Genomic DNA, 24,243 nt, shown 5'->3' with positions numbered 1-24,243 from the left:
TCGGAGCTGGTTTTGTTGGACCTTGGACCTTGTTAGACCTTGGACTTGAAACCTGGGACCTCATTAGACCTTGGACTTGGACCTTCGACCTTGGGCGTTGGGCCTGGGAACCTTCTCGTCCACTTCCACCAGTCCGGCCACGTCCGTTGGCTCCTGAGGAACAAGGAAGGATCTTGGGACGCAGGACCCGCGCGCTCTTTCAGTACTAACTATTACTCCTACTTACTACCACCGTGACTACTGACTGGCTTAGGCCCAGGCTGGCAACTGTCAGGAGAGCCCCTAAGCGTCAGTGAGGTCCAGCCTCAGCCTCAGCCTCAGCCTCAGCCTCGTCAGATCCTGTCGAGGTCCCTATACCCCTCTACTACGTACGCGTCCATCCCATCCGGCTACTCGTTACACATCTCCGTACAATGCATGCATGCCATGTGTCCTACTAGGGCCACCTCACCTGGTTACGACAATACATGCTTTGTGTCCTAACCACCTCACCTCGTCTGGTTACTACAATGCACACTTTGTGTTCTAGCCACCTCACCTCGTCTGGTTACTATTCTTGCCTCCAAGTCACACCTCACCTCGTTACTATTATTGCCTCTACCCTCCAACTCACAAAGAGAAGAGCCGGACCAAAAAAAAGAAAGACCTTGACCCTGACCTTGCCAGCCGGCCACCTTTGTCTGTCCGTGACAATGGCTGTCTCTTTCTCTTGGTAGGTGCAACAAAGAATTCAGCATGGAGCATCTGAATCCGGCTGCCTTTGATGTTTGGGCATTGCGGTATTTCTATTTCTATTTCTATTTCTATTTCTATTTCTATTTCTATTTCTACAAAGTCAAGCAGCTCCTTCTTCCGCTAGACTTCTTCATCCTCTCAGACTTCACTTCACTCTGTAACGCCGACCCCGCCTCACGGAGCTGGAGCTGGAGTTCTTGACATTCGTGAACAGATCGGTCATCGGACCTTGGAGACCCCGTTTAGTTCGGAGCAAACATGTGCGAGTCACATACCATCCATCACATCTGTGGCCATGCCAAATTCAAGACCCTCGTCCAGTGCGCTGACATGATTGACAGACTGGTCGCCTCCCATCTGCTGGTCAGCTGTTCCCATCATCTTTGCGACGACATCGGCGACAACCCACACATCTTCCCCGACATATGTGACTCTTGTAAGCGGAGCGCCGTCATCGCCGACTGGATTGACCAGCAGCCGGGCGGCAAGTTCGAGGTGCTGCGGGCGTGGAGGAGACAGAATCGACCGCAATCGAACTCGAGCGAAGAGCCAGAAGCTGCCCATGTTGACCATGGCGCCGATATGCATGAAATGGAAATGGAGGCCGCCGAAACACTGTCGGAGGTTCCAGTTTCCGATTGCCTAGACATTTCCGCTTCAGTTTCGGTTTCCACCGCCGATTCAGCAAGCCCCAGCCCTCCGGCACCGTCGTCCGTTCAGAGTGCGTGGTGTAGTGCCCCTTCCGATCATGCGAAGACGGCGGAACCGAGGAATCTCAAGAAGCGTTTGGCGAGCTTGACCACTCGAGCCGACCGGCTAATCGCGAGGATCCGAGCCAAAGAGACTGAGACGGCGACGGTAGGAGGGACGTTGGACAACTGAAGGTGTGTTCTGGAGCCTGAGCCTGAGCCATGAGATGGGGGTTCGATTCCTCCATTGTAGGGATACCTATGTAGGTGCTGTACAGTGTACGGAGTGCTGTAGGGACTAATTCTAGGTGACTCCCCGTGGCATCTACAGCAAGCTTTCTCGCCCGGCACCAAGCTTTTTGGCTTGGCCGCACCCCGATCAAAATCAAGTTGGAGTTGGAGTGAGAGTTGGAGTTGGAGTGGGAGTGCCCGGGATGGAGCTGGAGCTTGCGGGATCGACCCGATGCCGTCATAGAAGTCACGTACCAAGGTACAGTACGTACCTCCTACAATCCAGGAACAAGAACTCGGTCGCGTGCTGAGCTCTCATCTTCCATTGTTATTGTTGACTTGTGCTCCCCGGGCACCTAGTCTCTACCTTTGCATCTAGCATCTTCGAGGTACCTGTCTCCAATTCCGGCTCCTGTCTAGTATCCGTGTCCGCTTGTCCTCCTCAAACCACTGGTCACCGACGTCACCGCCGCCGCTGTATGGCTAGTCGTCATGGTCGGAAAGCGAGCATTCAATAGCGGTCGCCGACCCGAAACCCCAAAAGACCCAGACGATCTCGAGTCGGGCCACAAGTATAGACGCTTCCAGGGCTTCAGAGATGCGGTCGAGTACGCCATGGACCGCCAAACCACGGCCAGCTTGAAGGCCGAGTTGCTCAAGGGCGTCAAGCAAGGGGCTTTCGAGAAGGCCAGGAAGAGTGACGAGGAGGTAAGGCAAACGGGTTGGAAAGGGCCCTTCGTTCGCTGGGAGACATGTGGGCTGAAACAAGCGTGCTCCAGCTGAAGGCCATCAAGAACAAGAAACTGCGCCACTTCTACCAGAGCCAGAATGCGACGCTGAACGCGTGGGCCGAGGTCGACACCATTGTGCTCGCCGTGGCGGACGAAGTGATGGAAAGCATGAATACCGACGCCGACCACGACGGCATCCGCGAACGCGAAGGCAGACTGCAACACGTCGAGGAGCACGTCGAAGAGATGCTGCCGTACAAGGTGCAGGAGGAGCGAAGAAAAGCCGCCAGGCGTGCCAGATGGGCCATCAACATCAATGTCATAGCCAACATCATCCTGCTCGTCGCAAAGGGAGTTGCGGCCCTGAAGTCTTCCTCGCTCTCCCTCATCGCCTCCCTGCTGGACTCGGCCCTCGACCTCCTGTGCACCGCCATTGTCTGGACCACGAATCGCCTGGTCTCGTGGAGACTCTCGGCACTGGCCAGGAAGTTCCCCGTCGGCCGACGGCGGTTCGAACCCGTGGGGATTCTGGTCTTCTCCATCATCATGGTCATCTCGTTCCTTCAGGTCCTGCAGGAATCCGTCGAGAAACTCCTTCCCAGCGGCAACCACGAAATCGCCACGCTCCCAGCCCTGGCCATTGCCTCCATGGCCGGCACCGTCGGCCTCAAAGGGCTCATCGGACTGGGCTGCATCAAGATCAAGACCACCCAAGTGCAGGCTCTGGCCCAGGACTGCAAAACCGACGTCTACTTCAACACCCTCTCGTTGCTATTCCCGCTCATCGGCAAACACGCCGGCGTCTGGTGGCTGGACCCCCTGGGCGCCGCCCTGCTTTCTCTGTACATCATCTACGACTGGGCCGACACCTGCGTCGAGAACGTCACGCGCCTGTGTGGCCTGGCCGTCGACGAGTCCCTGCACCAGAAACTCATCTATCTCGGTTTCCGTTTCAGCAACCTGGTGTCCGGCTTCAAATCGGTCATGGCCTACCATGCCGGCGACGGCGTCTGGGCCGAGTACGACATTTTGCTGGACGGCGCGACGCCTTTGCGCCGTACCCACGACATCGCCGAGACCTTGCAGTATTGTGCTGAAGCCTTGGACGAAGTCGACCGTGCTTTCGTCACCACCGATTGTAAGTGCCGTGCCATGTCGTGCCCTGCCGTGCCTTGTACAGGATGCAAGAATGAAACAACCTTTCCATTTGCGAATCGACCTTGCTGACCGACTCTGACCCGTTGCAGATTCCGTGCAAAACCCTGGCGGACACACGCGAGATGTGAGATAGCATCGCATATATGCCTAGCCATAGATGAACATGGCCGAGCTGCTGCTCGGAGCATGTAGCTGTCGACCGGTCGGTCGATGCAGGATACAAAAGGACAACGTCACCGTGACACTCCTTTATACTACTCTACAGCACCAAATTCGCGCCAAGGTCACACCGTTCGTCGCCATGACCTGACCTATCCATGCGGCGCCAATGAATCGAGATGAAATGTACAGTATAGTTGGACGCTCTATTTACTGTATTAGATTTGAGCGCGCCATCGCCATCCCACCCTGGTCCAAGTCCAGCATCGTAGCTAGACGCCAATCGAGTACGTAAGAGAAGAAGATATTACACCAAGTGGCCTGATACCGCCGTCGCACAGCCCGACGAACCGGTCAATCCTTGCCCTGTACAAAAGTTCCCAGGACCCGAGCACAGTTCTGTGCGGCCAACCAGCCGCTCGATCCTGTAATTCCTTCATCGAGCCGTCATTTAGCAGCGCGCTCTCAACCACATCGCCATACACCTGGAATCCCGTGCCGGTATAAAGCGTAGCAACTTGACCGGCAGGCAGCTCCTGTTGCCCGTGACCGATACCAAACAAGTCAGAAATCAAAGAGTGTAAACGAAACCAAATAGAGTCGTCAGGGTATCATGAAATCGTAAAGGCTCCGCGTGCAAATACTGTACATATACAAACCAAATGCCCATCAATTCGTGAAAGGCAATCACTTCGGTCGCCGCCACGATTCCAATTGAAGCAACAACTCTCAGCTGGAGACCGGCACGGACTTCTCTTTTTGGAGGAGATGCGTCCAGTGCAAGAAGTCAAATCTTTCCCGATCCTTGCCGGTATGCGATGCGTCTGGATTCGGACTCTTGTTTGGTTCCCTTGGTTCCAGAACCAGGGAACGCCGATACTGCATTTGGAAATTCTTTTCGCCGGCGGATCGCACTCGGATCAATTGGTCTTGCATCCAGGTCTGAAGCTCCGAGATCTCGGAGAGACGGTATGGAATCTGGAACCTTTGGAGCTCCGAGATGATCTTGGCCGTCTTGATGTGTTTGTCGAGGTTGATCACCGGTATCTCGCCAGCATCGATGACGAGAGGCCGTGTGGCTGGATTGGCGGAATCAATCATGGTGAGGTCGGTCAAGTAGACCCCAATGAACGGAAGGCAAGGGGGCAGGTGCGATGAAACACGCTGTCGAAGCACCGTATAGTTATGGGAAACGTCCACCACTTTGCAGAGCTCGTCGAACACCTGGGTCGTTTTGTGCGGAACAAGTTCCCATGTCCTTTTCATGCGTTTGAGGTTGGTCGAATTCAGGGCGCACACAATTGCCATGACCGTGTCGTAGTTGTGCAACTCCAAGCACTTATTCGCAATCTTGACCCAGTGCTTGATGATCGCAGCCCGCTTTTTGGGCTCTTCCAGTTGGAGCACGGAATCCGAGACCAGGTTGGAGACGTCGGTTGAAAGTGTCGACATGGCCCGTACGTTGACGGCCAGCGAGCTCGTCCGTTTCGTCCACTCTGTAGCCAGGAGCTCCTCTGGCAAGATCGAGCAGAAGATCTTGGAGGTCTTGAGTGTAATCTGACGAGCAAGCTCCAGGGGGTCAAAATCGAGGATGCTGATGGTTCCCCCGCCCATTTTCCAAGCCCTCAACCCGGTGAGCTGACTTTTTGATATGACTGGAGCTGGCAGGGGCGCATTTGGGTCGAAATACGCAGCCGACGACGTATTTGTCTTGCCAATGACCGACACGACTCTGGGCACTATAGGGCCGTGGGCAGAAGACACCTTGTCAGCCAGTTCGAGGATCCTGCTCCCTGCCATTGGAAGCACTGGCGTCAGCTGCTCTCGTGCAAAACCAACAATGACAGGCAAGGCTGTGTCGTCACAGTCGTGCCTCCAATGAGATTCCATCCAGCCTTTGAGCACATTGTACACACGTAGCCGGACGGGCTGGGTTATCTGTGGGTATGCTCCGACATATTCGAATCGATACACCAATGCCCGAGCGAACTCTTCTGGCTTTGCAAACAGGCGGAATGTCAGATAAATCGTGCTGGTGAAAGACATATCGGGTGCAGCATCATGCGTCGTCATCCGTTCCACCAGCGCATTCAAAGTCCCGCCGACGACCGAGCCCTCGCGGTTGAAAACAAGCTCCTGGGCGAAAGTGTTCACCAATATCTCCGCTTCAGCGTCTTCGTCGTAACCGCCACTGCCGAGGGTCCCGTCGAGGGGTGAGTTTCCCACGAATGGGTCGGTCCGAGAGTCAATTCTCTCTCCGTAGACTGAAGCGACCCGCGTGGAGGAGGTGGATAGATTGCTCGGATATGATCGTCTGTGAAGTGGACCAAAGCTGCCGTCACTGCTGGTACTTTCACCTTGTGCTCTCGGGGACCGCCTAAATGCTCTCTTATCAGCCGGTGACCGACTGAACCGGGAAGACATCGGAGCATTTTCTTGGTTCGAGGACGATGGAGACGGCAAAGGAGGGGACCGCATAATGTCGGTCATCGTGTTGTCCTTTGGCGTAGGTGGGATGCTGCCGTAACCAGTGGAGGATAATCCCGTAGTGTCAAGGGAAATTGATATGCTAGGACGTCCCTTGATCGTCTCAGAGATATCCTTGACAGATGCTTTGGACAATGAGGCTCGAGGGCCGACAAGCGGTCCGATATCATGGTGAGGTGGCTCTGGCGTATTGGTCCCATTCGAACCCCGTCCTAGTAGTCGCCCCAAATCCTCGATTTCGAAATCGCCAATTTCCTCAAGCGTGGCCTTAGTCCTGGCAACGCAGCGACCTGCAGCACTCACACAGGCGGTGGCCGCCTGCAAAAGATTGTGGGCCTCTTGTGGTAAGTAAACCAAATCTCCATCCACCGAATGGACGGGTTTGAAAACCTCTCGAGCAGCATGCACTAGCTCAGTGATTGCGTAGTACATGGCGTCTTTCGCCTGGATCAAGGGGCGCGAGGTGCTGTAGTCTCGCTCAATTACGGTCTCGACAATCGCAAACAGCTGACGACAGGAACGCACGGCATTTTGCGTAGTCAGCAACAGCTCGGAGGATGACCGAGACTGCATGTGAGAACCCAGGAACGAGGCAAGAACGGTCAAGAAATCATCGTAAGACCGGTGCAGGAACTCGGAAATGAGCTTGGAGTTCTTCTCGTTTGCCCCACGAGTATAAGACATTCGATGGGTTGTCGAAGAGGGCCGGCGCACCGAAGTTGGCTTGTCGGTTGAGTGGCGGCTGTTTCGCTTCGACCAAGTCGTGGTATCGGCCACTTTGGCCTCAACTGATATCGAGCCTCTTTGTTGGACCATCCGGCGTGTGTCATCAGCCGCCGGTGAAGACGAGGCCGTTGCTAGTCTGGGTGGCCCATCAGCATCCTGATGTCTCGCCGGGCCAAATGACAGGGCAGCGGTCTGCTCGCTCCAAACATCAAAGAAAAGGACCGCCCGGGTTACGATTCGGAAGGCTTTTAGGAGCATGTCATCTAGTCTGATGTCGAGATCCTTGTAGGCAAATTGAGCCATCACCATTTGCTGCAGTAGCCTGGCAGTGCGGACAAGCAAGGCAAGGTCGGATAAGAGACTCTTGCGAGTCCTCCGAATATCGTCGTGTTCCCTGACCAAGGCGGAGTCTCGAGTGAGACAGCCACACCTCTCGAGCAAGGCGCGCACTCCGGCGACGAGACCTCTCATGTAGTCCTGGTTGCGGAAGAGATTCAGATTGGAGTCGCTGCCACACCTGACCAAGTCCCAAAAGTCGGTCAATGCCCTGAGAAGCGGTCGCATGGCGGTGTAGTCATAAGCCTCGCAATAGTTGGTAGGCAGCCAGCCGCGGGCGCCAGTCTCCAAGAGCGTCCCGTCGGCCCAGCCATTGACATGAACAGAGTGTACCAGAATTATGTCGCCGGCATCGAGAGGCAGGGTGACTGTGGTCGACGCGTGGGAAGCGGCGGGCTGGAACGGGTAGAGTGCCCGCAGGTAGTTGTGGAATCGTGCAGGAGGGCCCGACGCGTCGTTGAGCGCGTCTGGCTCTAGCAAGGCTGTCGGGCTTGAACTGTCTGCCGCAGCAGTAGGGTCGTTAAGGCCGGCCATTGCGCCGCCCTCGTCGCCGTCTTTGCATATTCGGAGAGGGGCTACATGAATGCTCGAGGACTGCGAGTTGCGCATGGTGCTGGAGACGCTCGTCGTTCATGTCGGTCAGTATTCAGTATAGTCCCATGTCGGCATGCGGTGTACCCATTCTCTTGACAGCGTGGCGATCTCCAAAGTTCGGACTGGGAGTGGTGTGTCAAGGAAGGGAATCGGGTAGGCGAGGAGACCGCAGGGCGAGATCTTGGAGGGTGTGTAAAGGTGAGCCCGATCAGGACAATTGAGGAGCAGGAAGGGTTGAGAAGCCCCAGAGGCGCCGCTGCACCATATGTGTCCAACACAACAGGGGGAGAAACTTGAGCGCAGCAGCTGAGGCGAGGGGCGTCCGCTGTCCGCGGGTTTGGCAGACGCAAGGGCCAAAAGGAGGTGGCAGCTCGGCTCGCGTCACAACACAACACAACCGAATCGAGGAGGCAAGACAGATTGGTACAGAGAAGGCACAGCCGTCGACAGTATGAATGATGGAAACGAGTCGCGTCGTAGACGGCGGCGAGGGATCAGCGGAGGGTCGAGTCGAGCATTGTGATATACGGAGAACGGAGTACGGAGTTCAGAGTAGGGGAGGGAACATGGGTTGATGGGTTGATACTACTAAATTACTAGTGTGTGGTCCGGAGTACGGAATATGTATAGCACGGCCACGGATCTAATCTGCCGTGAGCGAGAAGGAGCAACCGGTGCAGGGAACCTGAGGAACTTAAGGGACCTAAGGAACTGGTAGGCACCTCGTAGGGGCTTAGGGGCTTATGGGCTGAGGCTTCCCCAAAGGCCTGGCCTAGAACGAGCACTTGGAGTTCCTAAGGTACTCCGTACAGAGTATCTGGTCCTCCGTAATTGTATAATACTGTACGTACGAAGATGGGCCGTGTTACCACCTGCAAGTACCGGGGAGCTGGTCCTTTCGTAGTTCCTGTATCATTATCTAGCAGTAGGTATGTATCCGTACCTTAACTGAGAAGGTTTACCCAAGTCATGTCACCAGAGTCCCCTTGATTAAGGTACGAGAATGAGAATGAGAAAGAGACTGAGAATCTGAGTACCAATCCCATTCGCTTTGGTTGTCGTTCTACAGCTAGGGGGCTAACCTGCTGCCAACGACGACCATATTATTGAAGCTCCCAAAGAAAATTTCGTTACACATTCATCAGACAGAAAGACTGTCTACAGCAGCGAGCCGAGCACGCCGACCTGCTTCCTGCGAGCACCTAAGCCCGTTTCCCAGCAGCGGTGTGGTGTGGTGCCGTCTAGGAGCCGACCCGTTGTGCTCGCTTCCAGACATAATTCTCGTTGACCGTCGTGGGCTCGAGCTGAAACCAAAAACTAGACTTGCTTAGGCCCGACGCCCAACAGCCGCGTATTGTGTTTGAAATTCTCCCAGCGACTCACGCACAATCGCAAACGGCTCCACGGTAGCACCTCTCCCAATTGACACGCCAGGATAGATGACAGCGCCCTTCCCAATAATCACTTCCGATGCAATCGAGACTTGTTGCGCTATCCAAGGCGCTCCAGTTCCTTTGCGGTCGACCAGATCCTTGCCCACGCTTTGCGTGAAGATGGTGACGCCGGAGCCGATGAAGGTCCGAGGCCCAATATCGACCTTTCCACAATCGTCAATCTCACAATTTTCGCCGATGAAGACGTCCTCCATGATCTTGATATTGTAACCATAGGTGCACTTGAACGGCGCTTCGATCCTAGACCCGTGGCCAAGCGTGCCTTTCTCGAGAGGGAAAGAGAAAAACTTGTGGGTATTGTCTCTGCTCGGATCGAACACTTTCATCAACTTGCTGTGAATTTCCTCCGGGCTGGCTGCATTCTCTAGCGCGCAGGCAGAGTTGTATCGTGCCAGAGCCGTCTTGCACCGTTGACGTTCATTCATCAGAGTCTGGTCGTGATGGTTGTAGCTCGTACATCTCAGCATCTTGGAACGTTCCACATCCTCCTTGGTGAAGGTCCTGGCCCCAGACTTGGGATTCTCGAAACCTGTGGACGGCATACGCACGTGTCCGCGGCCGGAGGCATCATGATGTTCTACAGGCGCGTTGGCATAGGCCGGTCGATATTCAGGCGGTTGGTGAGGAGGCCAATGGGTAGACTGCTGCTGGGCTCCTGCAGGAGGAGCAGGCAGGGTGGGTGGGCCTGGTTGCAGAACTGCATGCCGAGGGGATATATGTGACGACGGTTGAGGAAGAGGAGGCGCCGGATGTTGAGGATGGATCGCGCCCTGGGCAGGTGGTCGTGGCATGTCTCTGTTTTGCGCACTCAAAGATGGTTCGGATCGACCAAGCTCCGAGAGAGGAGGGAGATGCTCTGGAGTATAAGATAGTTGGGCTTGTTGTTGTGTCCATTGTTGTGGCTGTCCAGGATAGGATAGCTGACCTCGCGGCTCGTTACCAGAAGGACTGGTCGCATAATGTTGTTGGCGCCGGCCATCGAGGTCTTCAACTGGCCCTGACCGCGCGTGGCCGGTCCCATAAGGCGCGGCGGGAAGGCTCGCGCCCGAAGGCTCCGAGTTCGTGCCAGGATGAGGAGTTGGGGCCTCCGACACGTCACTTTGCGCATCTTTCGACTGTAGAGGCATGACGGGCCTGGCCGGGCCACCGTTGGCCGGCCAGATATGGCGTCTGTTCGTTCGCGTGTAGCCTTTACAATCGAAGCCTCCTCGGATGCAGTTAGCGCCTGTCGGGCCGGTTGACGGTCAGCATGTACAGGATTACAGTTTGGCGAGCAGGATAGGCAACAGGAACACTTACAGGTCGGGTGCTGCTCATCGCATTTTTTCTTCCTTGCTCGGCATGTCAAGCAGCCGGTCTTTGTCCGGTTGCTGAAGTTGCGTTTCCGTTTGGGACCACCAGCCGTGGACACATCCCCATTTGAACTCGGCGATGGATCCCACGATCTTGGTTGGGCATCTTCGTGCCCGGCGGTTTCCCGTTGCAAGGCTTCTGCCAACTGAGAGTCGGACGTACTCGGTCGGACACCGTTTGAAGAACTCGATGCTTGACCCGGCCTGTCAGTCGGCCACGGATGACCATCTTGGTTGACTGGACTAGGGTTCGGGTAGTAGGCCCCTCCATTTTGATCAACACTGCCTAGAACATGGAGTGCTCGATTGGCCATATGGTGAGGCTCTGGTCGCTGCGAAGGAGTGTATTCGTACGGTTGATGTTCACTATATTTTTCCGGCTCAACCGATTCAGACCGCTTCCGCTTGTGGCTGGACAATTCTGTGCTCTGTGTTTGAGGGTATACGCTACTCGGAGTCTGGGACGAGAGTTCACTGCCCCTGTTGTCTTGCGGAGACGACAGTCCGCTGGAGGCGTCACTGTCTGTCGGCATGGTCAGTAATATGCTCTTCAATGCAAGTATGAGACCGACCATTGCTGGAGGCGTGATTGACTGCCACAAACCCGCGAGGGCCGGCCGCCTCTGGGCTCGAAGCCACGTCGTTCTCAGTAGCGTTGCGGCTGGGCGGAGGCATGGCTGCTGCGAGCTTGGAGGCGAGTCCTTTATAATTTGGGCTTTGTGGGCGGGAGCGAGAGATATAAGTGCCAACACAGAGACCTCTTCGGCCTGACAACTCCTGAATTGCAAGAATTGGACAAGGATCAGCCAGGCATAGGAGAGTGAGACGACGCGGGCGCTTCCACTGGCTACCCCCTCGTCCAGAACGGTGCAGATGACGTCTTCAGGGCTCAAGCGCGCTCGGAGATATCTGTCTGGTGACTCTGGAACAATGCAAGAGATCAACACCCACGCGAGGAGCGAGTATGATACCGGGCGCTTATTGCCTGTCACAGCCGGGGGAGATGGAAGCGCTGGCGGACGCCGGGAACACCTGACCTGCCTGGAGGACACAATCGGCGGGCCCTATTTCAGGTAGAGAAGAACCTCAGTGAGCGATGGGTTGAATAGCACCAGCGATAGTGACTTAAGCTGGTGGTGAAAGGGCCTCTTCTCATATGGTATGCACTGGCATGGAAAGTTAGCGGGAGCCGCGAGAAGCGCAGGCGGAGCCGGATGGAGGATGGACTGTGCCGCAGTTGGACGAATGGGTGCTGTGGGAAGGCGCAGACGAAGCGGCCCGAAGTGCTTCTTTGTATGCAGTTGGATCCAGGCGATGCAGAGACGCGAGAAGGTCTCCCAGGTAAGGCAATGGGGGATTTACAGACTTGGGACGAGGGAGGTAGTAGGTTGAGCAAGACTGGGAGGAGGAGTGAGGTCGAGGGAGAGAGCAGAGGGCGAGCGAGGAGGGGACTGGGGACTGGGGACTGCGCTTTCTGCAGTCGCAGTCCCAGTCGCAGCCGCAGCACAGCGCGTTGCAGGGCCAGTAACAGAGTGGCCGGCAGGGCCTGGGTCGTGATCATGGTCCGACCCTGGTGCTGCTAGGCCAGTAGGCAAGGATCAGCCTGCTGATGAACCGCTAGAAGGAGGAAAAATTGAGGCGCCACTGTAGGAAAGCTCCAAGGGGACGCGTCCCGGCGCTTCAGGGAGGCGCTTGCCGTCTGCCGCAACCCCCTTCGGCCGGTGCTGCAACAGTGCGGCTGCGCTGACTGGCCGCGAGTACTCCGCCATTCTTTGACGGAGGCCAAGCAGGACCGCGGTGGCGGTTAGTCTCCCGTGCAGAGGCAGAGTCCAGCAGCGGCTTGATGTGTAGCATGCTCTACGGAGTACGGATACGGGTGCTGGTGTGTCCCTAGATGGACCGACCAGAGGGATATTCAGAGCATCCCGTGTTGTTGTGGTATCTTCTGCTTGCTACAACCATCACCACCCAACCCCCCTTCCCTCTTCCCTCTTCCCTCTTCCTCCCGGGGTGGCTCCTTTAGTGCTCGAGTGACACAGCACGCCCAGCGCCCTCCTATGGTGTGCACATCGCCAATTCTGCAAGCCATCACCCGATCCCCCCTTGGGCCGCCAGTCTCTTTCTGAGTCTCACCCGCCCCGGCCACAGGTGTTGCGTTCAGTGTCACCCAGTCCGTCGAGTGCTTTGCTGTCGGACAACTGCATGTTCCAGAGAGCGCAAGGGTGGCGTTAGACTTCCCGCCCGAATCAGCCTGGAGCAGAGTCGTTGATTCATGTGATGGAGGACGAGCCAACCCAATGATTGGGCAATGGTGGAAGGATTCGTTTGAGCACCGTGGTTGCCTCGTTCTAGGGCCGTATGAGCATCCAGGATCACTCGAATGCAGCTGTCACTCGGCGGCGGAAGGCATCTCTGGCCCGCTTTTGGTCGTATTCCCAGCAGTCTGTGACGGTCTGGTCAATGCGATGGCTGAAGGCTCCCCTGTAGGGCCCTGGTCATGGGCACAACTCATGCTGCAGCTGCTGCGCGGCCCCCTCTGCCGCCGTCCGCCATTGGCCTCTAGGGTTGTGACGACGGATCATGCGCGCACATATCACGTCGCTTGTCTCTTCAGCACCTGGCGGCACGGGCCCGAGGAGAACGCACCCAGTCACGTGAACACGCGGCAAGTGAAACCGCGCTAGGCACTTTGCCGACCTTACCGACCTTACCGACCCGGCCCAACCGCGGAGGGGCGGCTTAGGAGGCCATGATATTTTTGGGCGCGCCAGCGATCGATGGGGCGTAGCACCGTGGCACGGCCGAACCAAACCACCACTACCACCACCACCCGACGGGACCATGGAAGACTGAGGTTATATAAATCTGTACTAGTATCTTGTGCACTGTATCTTTCTCCATCCCATGCATCCAGCGATTTCATCCAATCAATGCACCAACTTAACTCTCGCCCGTATGCGTCTAATCCAAGAACGGCCCCAAAGCTCATCCACCCGCCGTCCAAGTCTTCCAGCCGGCTCCAAACCCAACCTCGTCACCACACCAGGGCTCCATTCCCCCAAGACCCGACCCAGGATCGTCGTCAAGACCACCCAGAGCCCCGAGGACAGTGACAGTGGGCCGTCCGTGCGCGCATTGAAAGGGAAATGCACAACGCGCCAGCCGGTGGACGAGTTGGCCGCATTCGGCCAAATCTAAATCGTCGTTGAACATGATTGCCGTACGACACGATCGAGACTTTAGCATCTCGAGCACACCCGTTGGACACCCGGCAATCTCCGCCACCCATTGGCAGCCACCGTGGGCTGCTTCATTTCTCACATCTCTCCAGAGCGAGCGAGAACTTGAGGCTTGTTTCGACCATACCTCATCCCGCAGAAGGTCGACTAGGACGTGTGGCTCAGCCTGGCAACGTGCCGCGACTAGCGTAGGTAATGTGGTGACACTGATCATGCAACTCGGACCCTTGTTGAGCTTCGCTGCTGGCTGTATAGACCGGTGGTTCCGGACCACTACGTAGGTGAAACACCACCTCTCAAAGTACTCCCGTCGTTCCTCAAACAGCTTTGCCTCATCATCACCAACCTCGAAGACCACTGGTTTATCGAGGTTGCAACGTTTGCGGTGACAAAGTTCCCGGTATAGGTCCTCGAGTCTGATGCGCTCATCGGCCGCGTGCTGATCAACAAGCACAACGAGCTCCTTTCCGTGTGACGTATTCGATCTGTCCCCTGTTGCGGGCAGGATGGCAAGGACGAACTTTCGGTCCACCTGCCGGATGATGGTGGAGCAGGCAAGGGAATCTTTAGTGACTTGTCCGTTGCTGGCATTGGAAAGCACACATTCCTCAGACTCCCCATGCTTGCCATTTGCCGTCATTGATTGCTGTGTCCACGCGAAAGCTCGGATCGGTGGCTCTGTCCGTCGAAAAGACCGCGTCGTGCTATACTTGGACAGCTGAGGTGGGAGCTGAACAGCTGCGCTGACACCGCCTCCCGCTTGTGCAGGTTTCGACCGACCTCCTACGTGGCCACTATGATCAGAGCACGTATCACTCGGAGAAGGCTTGTCAGGCGGACCGATTTTACCGCTCCTGGAGGGCATGACTGCTCCCGTACGTGGATGGAGGGGAACAATCCGACCATTACGCGGGTTTGTCCAAAGCCGGGCACTGGCTTCGTTAGGATTTTCAGTTCCTGTGCAATCGAGTTTCTCAAGATCTGCTGGATCTTCTCCAACACCATCGACAGACAGTTGGACCTCTCCATTGGAGCTTGTTGGGGTTTGTGGTTTGGTGGTGCCCTTGAACATATCAGGCCCACAATTCAGGGGTTTGTCACTCGAGTGTCGTCCGCTCTTCACACGATGCCAATTATTCAATTGATGGGCCTGGCTAGCTATTTGGGTTCGCTGAGATGCTGACCGCAGTAAAGGCTCTTGCCCGCGGAACCGGCCCGTACGAACCGCGGAAGTTTGACTCGTTCCTGATCTGAACCTTGTTGAATAACGCTCGAATCCGTGTGACTCCAAGAAGGAAGACACCAGCACTTCCAAAGCCGTGACTAGACGGCTAATAGTAGGGCAAATCTCTGCCGGTGCCTCGTCCAAATTCATCAATGCCTGGAGATTCTCGGACATCACGTCAACTCGAATGTAGAACATCGGCCATCTGTCTATGCCTTTCCCATTGCCAATAACTTCTCGAGTTCGATTAATGTCACTGCTGGGGCCAGGCACGTGGCTTCGGAAATTTCCATCTCGGACGACAGCGCCAAAACTCGAGTGTTGAAAGGTCTGATTGATCGCATCGAAGAGGGCCATATTTCCCGGAGCATTAGTCACTGGAAATTGGCCGACAGAAATATACTGGATGTCTCTGCATGGACAAGGCTCAAGCGAGAAGACCGCATGGATGAAGAACTCGCTGGACCGGATTGATGCTGGCCTCCATGATGTAGAGTCAGGACTGGACAGAAGCCAGGCCTGGAAGAGTGTTGAAACAGTGGCATCGACCGTGACCTGGCCATTTTTCGCCTCCCTGGGCTTGACATGGGTATATTGCCGTCTACCATTCGTGAGGCAGAGACGCAAGTCAAAGGATCCTGATTGCGCAAGCACATAGCCGACGAGTCTTCTTTTAATTTGGTCAAAGCCTTTGCCTATTTCCACCGGAGAGGAATACCGCTGAAGCGTATGCCGCGATCGGACGGGGACGTCGCCAAAAAGATTATGGACAACGACGGTTGTACCGTGTTCGACGATTTCAGCATCTTCCCTTCCCAATTCCAGCTGCCGTGAAATGACTTCGCCACGATGAAGAATCAGCCTGTTCGCACGCAACTCGGACTGCTGTCGAGATGTGATAGAGAGGAGCGAGAGATAAGACAGGCTCGACAAAAAGCGACCATATCGACCGAAGGTAGGGTGAGGAGGGTTGAGCTTCGATGTACCTAGGCGACCAGGTTAGTGGTGCACTGCCAGGAGAGGTTGGGGTCTCCATACAATGTGGCCTCGCCAACCGACCGGCTTCAGTAAACTCGGCTCCTCCAATGCCGATTCCGTCGTCGCGCACCGAGAAGTAACCCTTTGCAAAGTCCACCTCAACAGCAATGGAGCGTGCACTCGCATCTAGCGCGTTTTCGACCAGGCCTTTGATCACATCTTCATGAGACGTGATCTGCTGAGACGATGCAATCCTCAGACGCACATTTTCCGGAAGCAGGGCAATGGAGGGAGAGTATTCGGCCATGCTGGCATGGAGGAGATCTGGGGTGTTGCGGTTTGGTGGCCGGCATCACGGAGGCCGCCAGGGCGGTGGTCGAGGAGGAAGGCGGGGTGTAAGCAGCATAGCTTTCATAGTGCTTGCATCTTGGGTTCGTTACTATAGTAAGCAAAAGCAACTAACGACATTTATAGATTGTTCAAGGTGAAGTCACAATCTAGAGAGCTGCGTCGAAGAAAAGATTCCAGCGAGACGAGACGCCGAAGTGTAATAGAAGAACTACGGCTCAGGCTACTCGTTCACCCCGAGTAGTAGTGCCGCTTTAATGTGTCAACCTCCGTTTCTACTGGTATTACACCACTGATGGCACTAGGTTTATAAGTTGCGCGACCATTTCAACGCAGGGTTGAATTCATATTGCTATTGCTACATACCCACCTATAGTCAGGCGCCATCGTCCAAGGGCATCATGAAGCAGACCTTGATACCAAGACGGGTGTGGCGTGTTTTCAATGGTCTTAACACTGGCACTTCGGAACTGGCCTGATAGCCATTAATTCGGAATTTATATGCATTTGTCCAATCCCCATCTTTTACCTGCACTGTTGCCTAGTTTTCCATGGGCTAATGCATTCACTAGGCGCGAAGAGGGCACTTAGCGGCGTCTGACTGATGCTCTTGTTGTAGTATTAGTATCTGCCTTCACTCCCTCCTCCCTCGACCCTCGACCTAGACAGAGCCTACTCAGCATCTCTACCGCTCCGGACTATACCTTCGATATTGATCCAACTTTCCAAGGATACACCGATACTGTTCTTGAAAATGCCAATCGATCATACTTCCCTCCCCGTTCCCTTTAGCAAAGTCGATGATGAAGTCAACTTCATCCTTGCTGCATTCAAACATGTGGGTGTCAAAGAATTCATAAGATACCCCGGCGTCGTCGGCCTAGGCGACGATACTGCCTATTTGTGGATAAGTGGTATCGACGAGGCACGCCAACCCATCCCCGACGATGTCAAGTTGTTGAGAACACACCTTGCGCTCGCCGTCAAAGGTAAAAAGACCCCGAAGTTGTGTTCAGCTGGATCTTCACTTTTGAGAACCTTGTTCCCCCAGGTCACGTCCGCTGACGAATACCCGCAGACCGAGCACAAGTCGACGCATTCCATGTCGCTGCCCTAAATGCAGGCGGGAAGGATAATGGTCCACCAGGCCTCAGGCCCCAGTACCATTCAAATTACTACGGTGCATTCGTCATCAGTCCGGCAGGGCATAATATCGAGGCCGTGGTAAATTGTCCAGGAAAGAGTGCGCAGTGATGTTGATACTTGAAAAGATCATCCCGTCCATAGCCGTAGGTGGCCGGCGCCCGGTGAGTGTTTGAACGGGGATACTGTCGGTGCGGGCAGATCAGGGAGACGACCAAGCGTGTTCAGGGCTGGGGAAACTGAAATTGGCGATGCCAACGGCCATGGATATGCAGGATGATGCAAACCACTGCGAGATGGGCCTATAGGGATGATAGTTCGAATAGGACGTCGGAAGGCGAGGAGCGCGAGCTGAAGTCCTTGGCCAGTTGTCCTTAAAGCGGCCCGCCCACGACCGGGGTGAGCGTCCACGTGATACGTAAACTCCTTGTACTGCCAAGCAGTTACTGCAGCCTACAACTTGTACATGTATACAGTACTCCGTACATCCTTACATGTACATACTACCTATGGTGACCTCCTCTATATCGGTTTGAGCTCGACTTCACGCCCATTTCTTATCGCAGCTAACTGAGACGCACAGCTTATAGCTGATGCCCCCTGGAGGATTGAATGCTGCGGACGACATGCAGCACGAGTTCCCAGCAGATGAAAGCTGTCGACAGACCTCTGCCATATTGAAGATCTATGCTGCCATATTTTGACATTGATGAGAAAACGCCATAGCCAGCCATGACGGTGACCAAATGGACGACACTGACTCGACAGTGCCTGCTCAGGCGTATGTCAGTGTCCGAGTTCGGCGATCTGGTACGCAGCTCCGGCGAGATTGATGGAAAAAAACTGTTCAGCGCATTGGTCGAGTGTCGCGCTTCGTTCTGTGTCGCCGGCGATCCTCTCATTTCGTTGTATCTCGACCATGTAGGAAGCTCAGGCCTCCTCAGTATATCCGATGCGCTTCTCGTTCTCATCAGCAAGTGGAACGCAGCCGGAACGCCTTGGTCTCAGACTCCGCCGGAATGCTACGGCCAGACTCTCCAGGATCTGACCATGCTTGTTGTCTCGCCGAAGTACAAGATGACCGCATCAGAAGCCCGCATCGCTTTGTTGATCTCCTCAAGATGGCTTTCATCGGTGGTTCGGGCCTTGCCCCACGAACTGGCCGATTCGTCAAGCACCGGCTACACTCATGTCATCGAGGCTCTTGGGTTTCTTGTTGCATCGATTGCGGCGACCGATGGCGGGCTTGAAGCTCTGTCGCCCGCCGACAGTCAAAAGGCAGACGCCCAGGCTGGCCCAGGCCCCGGCCCCGGCCCTGAACCGCGGGAATCCCTGAGGCATGCCTTCGAATCATGCTTGCCTTTATACTCCACGCTTTCTGCCCAGCTTATGGAGCGGTTAAACACCGTGCTCAAACACATCAGCCTCCTTGATAGTGGCAATCCCCAAGAAGGGACCATGTCTGCCCAATCGTCTGCCATGCAAGCTTTGCAGTTCCAGGTCTCCATCCCGGAGTCTCAGATGGTGGCTTCAAAAGCAGCCACCATCATGTATCTCGAATCATTGCTCTTGACAGGTGCGACGGTCGATGACTCCACCGCCGTCAACTTCATATGTTCTCGCCACCAGGTAAGCCGGAACACGAACTGGTTAAATTGCATCTCCTCGTACTGACCAGGTGTAGAATGACTATCACTCGGCGTTTACAGATCTTTTACGTGCGTCGTTTCACATCCTCAAAACCCAGGCTCTGCACCCGCCGCGCCGCCTCTGCTATCAACAATGCCAGCTCTTTGTGCAAAATAAACTACCCATACTGCTTTCGATGATATCGGCTTCCTCCTTCAACAGCTTCCACACCGAGCAAGCCATTACTGAGACATGGGCCCAAGTAGCGCCATTGCTCTCTGACCAAGTTTTGGCCATGACTGGATCCCGCTTTCTGCATACGTGTAGCCTGCACCATTTGATGACGGTGCAGGCGGCAACCCAGCTAATGGGAAGCGATGATCTGCCGAACAGCTTGAGCAGAGGGTTGTACGCAAAAGATGACCTGGTGAGCCAAGTTCGCACCAGCCACATGAAAGGCCCAAAACTGGTGGACGAGCTTGTGCGCGGTGACGGAAGTGCCCCGTTCATCAGCCAGAGTTTGGTCGAGGTATGGGCTCCTGCACCACCCCTCCTGATATCCCCCCTGACCGTTTGAAGATTATGCATAGCTATTGCCACAGCAAGGAGACGCAGTATCTCAAAGAACTTGCGAATATGATTCTGCGGAAGCCTGCTGCTATCAACTGCATTGCCTTGTTCATCCGCCCGGCTTATTGGCTTGGTCCCCTCTGTACCCTGTTGGATGACTGGCGCTGGGATGAAATCCACGGTGAGTGAAGCCTCCGTCAGCATGGGGTATGCATGAGCTAATTCAGTCCAGGGGAGGCTCAACCGGTCTATGACGAATTCGGGGCCGTCTTCCTTCTGGTCTTGGTCACCAAAACTCGGTTGGGACTGTCCAATTCGGATATTGGGGTCCGCAAGAAGGATGGATTCCTGGCGCAGTATCTTGATCAGGAGAATCCAGAGGAGAGCCTGGATGGTCTCTCTGAGGAGAAAAAAACCCATCTTGGGAACTGGATCAATGCCCTTTACCTCGCCGAAGGTCTCAGTGACGAACTTTTCACCAGTTGCTCACCTCACGACTTCTACCTGTTGATACCCGCCCTTCTCCAGCAATCGGTGGCAGCCCACCACCAAGGAAAGCTCACCCAGGAATCCCTGAAGGCTGGTTTGGACTGTGAGTCATCAGCCCTTTGTTTCCGGCCTCGATTGACACGTCGCAGATCTCCTCGAACCCTTTCTACTGCCTTCGCTGATTCCGGCATTGAACTGCATTGGCAGTCTACTCCGGGAAAATCCAACATCAGCTGGAATCGTGCTCGAAGCCTTGGTCAAGTCGCCCGAGAGCGCCGACTCTCAAGCGATTCACCAAACCATTCTGGCAACGTGCGCACCTCAGCTCGAGACCAATATTCGAGCCTTCCAGCCTGGCAATTTTGACTCGGTGCTCAAACTCTTAGAACAATGTCCTGAGTCCTCATTCTCTTCCGCTGAGCATCAAGAGGTGCAGCTGCAGGACGGCCAACTCTTGCACGGTTTGCAGTCCCATCTGGTCGCCCTGATCGCATCCCACGGCGTCCTCGATGTCGAGAAGCAGGCATCGAGCCCCAATGTACCTGCCATGGTACGCCGGGCGGTTGAGGTCCAAGGCGTGGAGGCCGCTTTACGGGCCCTGGTTGGTGTCTTACTGCAGCTGAGTGACAGCCCCGACTTTCTTTTCTCCCTGGATGCTGTTGCCACTCTTGTGACGATGACTGGCAATGAGCTTCGCGACATACTCCGTGTGCAGTACGGCACTCTCGGGACACTCTTGAAGAAGGGCGAGACGCTCTCGGCGGAAGCAGTGGTGCGCCTTCACCGGCTGGTGGAGGCCTACACCAACCTCCTGGCGGTGCACGACATGGGACTGGACTCATTTTCTTTTGCTCAACAGCTGACGAATATCGACACGACCAATCCCAATCTGGACGGAAATGCCACCGCTTCAAGAGGCATAGATCTGCAAACCGAAACAACGCAGACGGATGGTATCGACCAGGTGTTGGATGAGGTTGCTGCAATGAGCAACATGGACTCGAACGACGCTGATATGAATTTCGATGCGCTTTATGGTTTGCAAAGCGCTGACATGGATCTGAATGATCTAGACTTGGATATGTTCTAGATAGCTTGGGGTGGGACTGCCGCTGTTGGGAAAGGCCTGGATATAAGTCGGGCCAGTTGCCGGACCATCAATCAGCACTGGGGCATCATTGTTTATTGTACCATACCTGGAGCGCTGACAATGGACTTATTGACGCCTCAAAAGTGACAATGATTCCAGGCATATCACGTTCCTGACATTTGAGCAAACTCTGAATCCGGCCTACAAAGAGCTTGATGCTCCGCCACACGGACCCAGGATCACCTCAGGGAGAACTCTGCCCCGACGCGTTGCAAAGCGAGGACCATAGATTCCCGCTGGTCAGCTTCGAGACATTCGAGGGTGACCAGGTAAGTCAAAGGAGCATAGATCTGCAGGGTCGCAGGCACATTGATGCCGCGCTGGTGCTGGGATGTCCCGTCACTGACCACAGGAGTAGGCGTCGTACGCACATGGCCGTGGCCATCCACATCGCCAAAGGCGTACGCAAATGTTCCCAAGAAGTCTCGAACAGTGTTATGAACCATGGCAGTGTGCCACGATATCAAGTCGCTCACGGCCACTGCTATGTTCCACCTGGGATCCTTCACTGACGTTTCAGTGAGGGCTGCTAAGGCATCCAGGAGAGCTGCATGTAGACAGATATTGGCCACGAAGTAACGGTTCCAGTGATAAAAGCCGGCCCAGGAGTCGAACCAGTGCAGGCCGAAGGTGGAGTCCCATGTCCGTGTCCAGGGTGTTTGAGCATGTGGACGGTGGGAAGGGTCAATGACCACCTTACGGGGAAGCCAACTGACAATGTCGCACCATCCGCTTGCTTTGTCCTCGAGTCTGGCCGCAGCTCGTAGATACGAAGCCACCATTCGTACCTGATCAATGGAAGGATTTTGGGCGACCAACCGGAAATTCTTGATTCGGGCTCGAAGCTTGCAGACGGCATGGAAGTAAGCCTGCACCTTGGTTGCAGCAGGTGGAACAACACATACAGCGTTGGGTATCTGGGACTCCAGCATTAGGTATTCTTGTTTGGGCTCCTGGCTTGCAAACAGTGGCTTCCAATGCTAGCTAAATCAGCACTGCACTGCCCTTCAGGCGGCTTCGCAGGCTGAACATACCATGGAAGACAAGATGACCGCGAATAAATGGCGGCCCTCGGGGGTGAAGAACTGTCTTTCACCGCGGAGTCGAAGGAGCATCAGCGTGCCGTCAATGTGTGTTTGTTGTGTGGACACGCTTGCCGAGTTTGTTCGAATGGAACCAGGCAGGCTTGCGAGAAGCTGTTGGGAGGTTAAGATACAACTCAGGCTAACAGACCGCGGCTTCGACTTGAACCATACCTCTCTGAACCCTAGCAGCCACACCGAAACCAAGGTTTCATCCTTCAGGCACAATTCAGGGTCGGCCAACGCCGCTGTCACCCCCAAGACGGCTTCCGCGTATTCGGTGTCGATCATGGACTGCATGTTGACAGTTGGGGAGCGGTTGGCGAGGTTGATAATGCCGACGGACTTCATGGCACTGTACAGATACGATTCCGGGCCTGCCTTGGCCAGCATATTTGGGAGAAAGTTGAACGTGTCATTGCCGTACAAGGCACGTGAGTTGGTATCAAGTTGAGCGAGAGAATACCACAGGGCCTGTTCGATAACCTCGTCCGGGGTGCTGTAGATGAAGCTCGGTCTCGGAAGGGGTGGCGACGTGATCGAACGGCTGTGGGAAGGACCGCTCTCTTCATACTTCACGGCGGTAGAAGGCTGAAGAGCCCTCACAGATGCCCGGGGAATGGACGAGGGACTGGACATGAAGACTGTTGATCGGATAAGACCGTAATCGGGCTCGCGATATCCAGGGCAAGGCTTGTTGAGTCTCATGCAATTGCGGCATCCAGGACGACCTTCGTCACACTAGGGATACGTGTAATGTCTTGTCAGCATGAGAGACAATTGTATCACCCACGCAGTATGTGGCGGGGTTGCCGCCTACCTTGACTCTTCGCTTCCGACAAAGACCACAGCCGGTGCTAGGCCGACCAATGTTGCCCATTACTACTTGGCCAACCAGTATGCGCACTGTGTATGGAGTACGCGCAGAGCGTGAGGTTGGGGTGGGCGTGACAGTGGCACTGGCAGGGGCGTACGATGCGATGCGACGTGCATGTCCTGTCTCTGCCGGAGGAACTTCAGGCAGTCAAATACTGCCAGGGTCGGCTTCCGAGTAGCACGGGTCAGAGGTTAGATAGAGATTGTTGAGCCGCGGACTTGGGACTTGGGACTTGGGACTTGCTGACGCTCGGCTGTCAGAAGAACGGCTAGCATGGACGGATCGATGGAAATAGTATGCTGACTGGCACCCAGCATGACCTCCATCAAAGGAAAGGGCGCTGCAGCCTCGAAGGCCTTGCCCAACATTGGCCTTAGGCTTGCATGGTGGCGGCAGTGAGGCTGCGGAGGAGAGAGCTGGCGCTGGAGTTGGAGCTAGGCGTCGCTTCGAGACGCACGTCGGATGGCTAACTAGAGAGGTCTTAGGCTGATATCGACCCCTCCTGTCCCTTTCGAGAACAGCCAATATCAATGCGAGCCTGAGCCTGAGCCTGAGCCTGAGCCTTAGCCGTTGACATGCATGGATAAGAGTTCGCTTCGTCGATCGAAAGGCCCAATCCACCAAGCACCAGGCACCAGGCACCAGGCACCGACCGCGGAGAGGGAGACCACTGACTTTTAGTCGTCAATATGGGATCTTGGTCTCTCATCTGCTCTCCCATATTCGGGTTCGTCTTGCCACATTGCTGACAGTATCCGTATAGCCACGTCGTCCTGGATCTGTGTCCAGTCGCCGCCGACCAGCTGGCTCTCCGCCTTCCTGACTCACCGTCCGGGTGCGAACCTGTTTCACTCCCGTCCA

The 24,243-nt window shown here is 55.3% G+C and overlaps 8 protein-coding genes across 8 annotated transcripts; 4 read left to right on the top strand and 4 right to left on the bottom strand.

Annotated features, from left to right (window-relative positions):
• Window positions 1-993: 993 nt before the first annotated feature.
• Window positions 994-1,617, top strand: A1O3_08445 (uncharacterized protein; the record flags this gene model as incomplete). The annotated part of the gene is made up of 1 exon (XM_007738543.1): window positions 994-1,617. One exon carries the CDS (start codon window positions 994-996, stop codon window positions 1,615-1,617), a length of 624 nt encoding a protein of 207 aa, XP_007736733.1.
• Window positions 1,618-2,147: 530 nt separating this feature from the next.
• On the top strand, window positions 2,148-3,677 carry A1O3_08444 (uncharacterized protein; the record flags this gene model as incomplete). Its single annotated transcript, XM_007738542.1, has 3 exons — window positions 2,148-2,363; window positions 2,435-3,524; window positions 3,634-3,677. The coding sequence occupies 3 exons, from the start codon at window positions 2,148-2,150 to the stop codon at window positions 3,675-3,677; spliced, it is 1,350 nt and encodes a 449-aa protein (XP_007736732.1).
• Window positions 3,678-4,432: 755 nt separating this feature from the next.
• Window positions 4,433-7,861, bottom strand: A1O3_08443 (uncharacterized protein; the record flags this gene model as incomplete). The annotated part of the gene is made up of 1 exon (XM_007738541.1): window positions 4,433-7,861. The coding sequence occupies one exon, from the start codon at window positions 7,859-7,861 to the stop codon at window positions 4,433-4,435; it is 3,429 nt and encodes a 1,142-aa protein (XP_007736731.1).
• A 1,312-nt stretch (window positions 7,862-9,173) lies between these two features.
• Window positions 9,174-11,185, bottom strand: A1O3_08442 (uncharacterized protein; the record flags this gene model as incomplete). Its single annotated transcript, XM_007738540.1, has 2 exons — window positions 9,174-10,525; window positions 10,600-11,185. The coding sequence occupies 2 exons, from the start codon at window positions 11,183-11,185 to the stop codon at window positions 9,174-9,176; spliced, it is 1,938 nt and encodes a 645-aa protein (XP_007736730.1).
• Window positions 11,186-13,637: 2,452 nt separating this feature from the next.
• Window positions 13,638-16,401, bottom strand: A1O3_08441 (uncharacterized protein; the record flags this gene model as incomplete). Its single annotated transcript, XM_007738539.1, has 2 exons — window positions 13,638-16,102; window positions 16,155-16,401. 2 exons carry the CDS (start codon window positions 16,399-16,401, stop codon window positions 13,638-13,640), a joined length of 2,712 nt encoding a protein of 903 aa, XP_007736729.1.
• Window positions 16,402-17,196: 795 nt separating this feature from the next.
• Window positions 17,197-17,559, top strand: A1O3_08440 (uncharacterized protein; the record flags this gene model as incomplete). Its single annotated transcript, XM_007738538.1, has 1 exon — window positions 17,197-17,559. The coding sequence occupies one exon, from the start codon at window positions 17,197-17,199 to the stop codon at window positions 17,557-17,559; it is 363 nt and encodes a 120-aa protein (XP_007736728.1).
• A 758-nt stretch (window positions 17,560-18,317) lies between these two features.
• Window positions 18,318-21,363, top strand: A1O3_08439 (uncharacterized protein; the record flags this gene model as incomplete). Its single annotated transcript, XM_007738537.1, has 5 exons — window positions 18,318-19,214; window positions 19,270-19,743; window positions 19,794-19,965; window positions 20,017-20,376; window positions 20,423-21,363. The coding sequence occupies 5 exons, from the start codon at window positions 18,318-18,320 to the stop codon at window positions 21,361-21,363; spliced, it is 2,844 nt and encodes a 947-aa protein (XP_007736727.1).
• A 239-nt stretch (window positions 21,364-21,602) lies between these two features.
• Window positions 21,603-23,385, bottom strand: A1O3_08438 (uncharacterized protein; the record flags this gene model as incomplete). The annotated part of the gene is made up of 4 exons (XM_007738536.1): window positions 21,603-22,403; window positions 22,458-22,619; window positions 22,680-23,246; window positions 23,326-23,385. 4 exons carry the CDS (start codon window positions 23,383-23,385, stop codon window positions 21,603-21,605), a joined length of 1,590 nt encoding a protein of 529 aa, XP_007736726.1.
• Window positions 23,386-24,243: the final 858 nt, after the last annotated feature.

The sequence above is a fragment of the Capronia epimyces genome, assembly GCF_000585565.1.
Source record: "Capronia epimyces CBS 606.96 chromosome Unknown aczIQ-supercont1.8, whole genome shotgun sequence".
NCBI classification, from domain to species: domain Eukaryota; kingdom Fungi; phylum Ascomycota; class Eurotiomycetes; order Chaetothyriales; family Herpotrichiellaceae; genus Capronia; species Capronia epimyces.
Note: the sequence above shows the minus strand (reverse complement) of the source record. Positions and strands in the feature narration are given on the sequence as shown.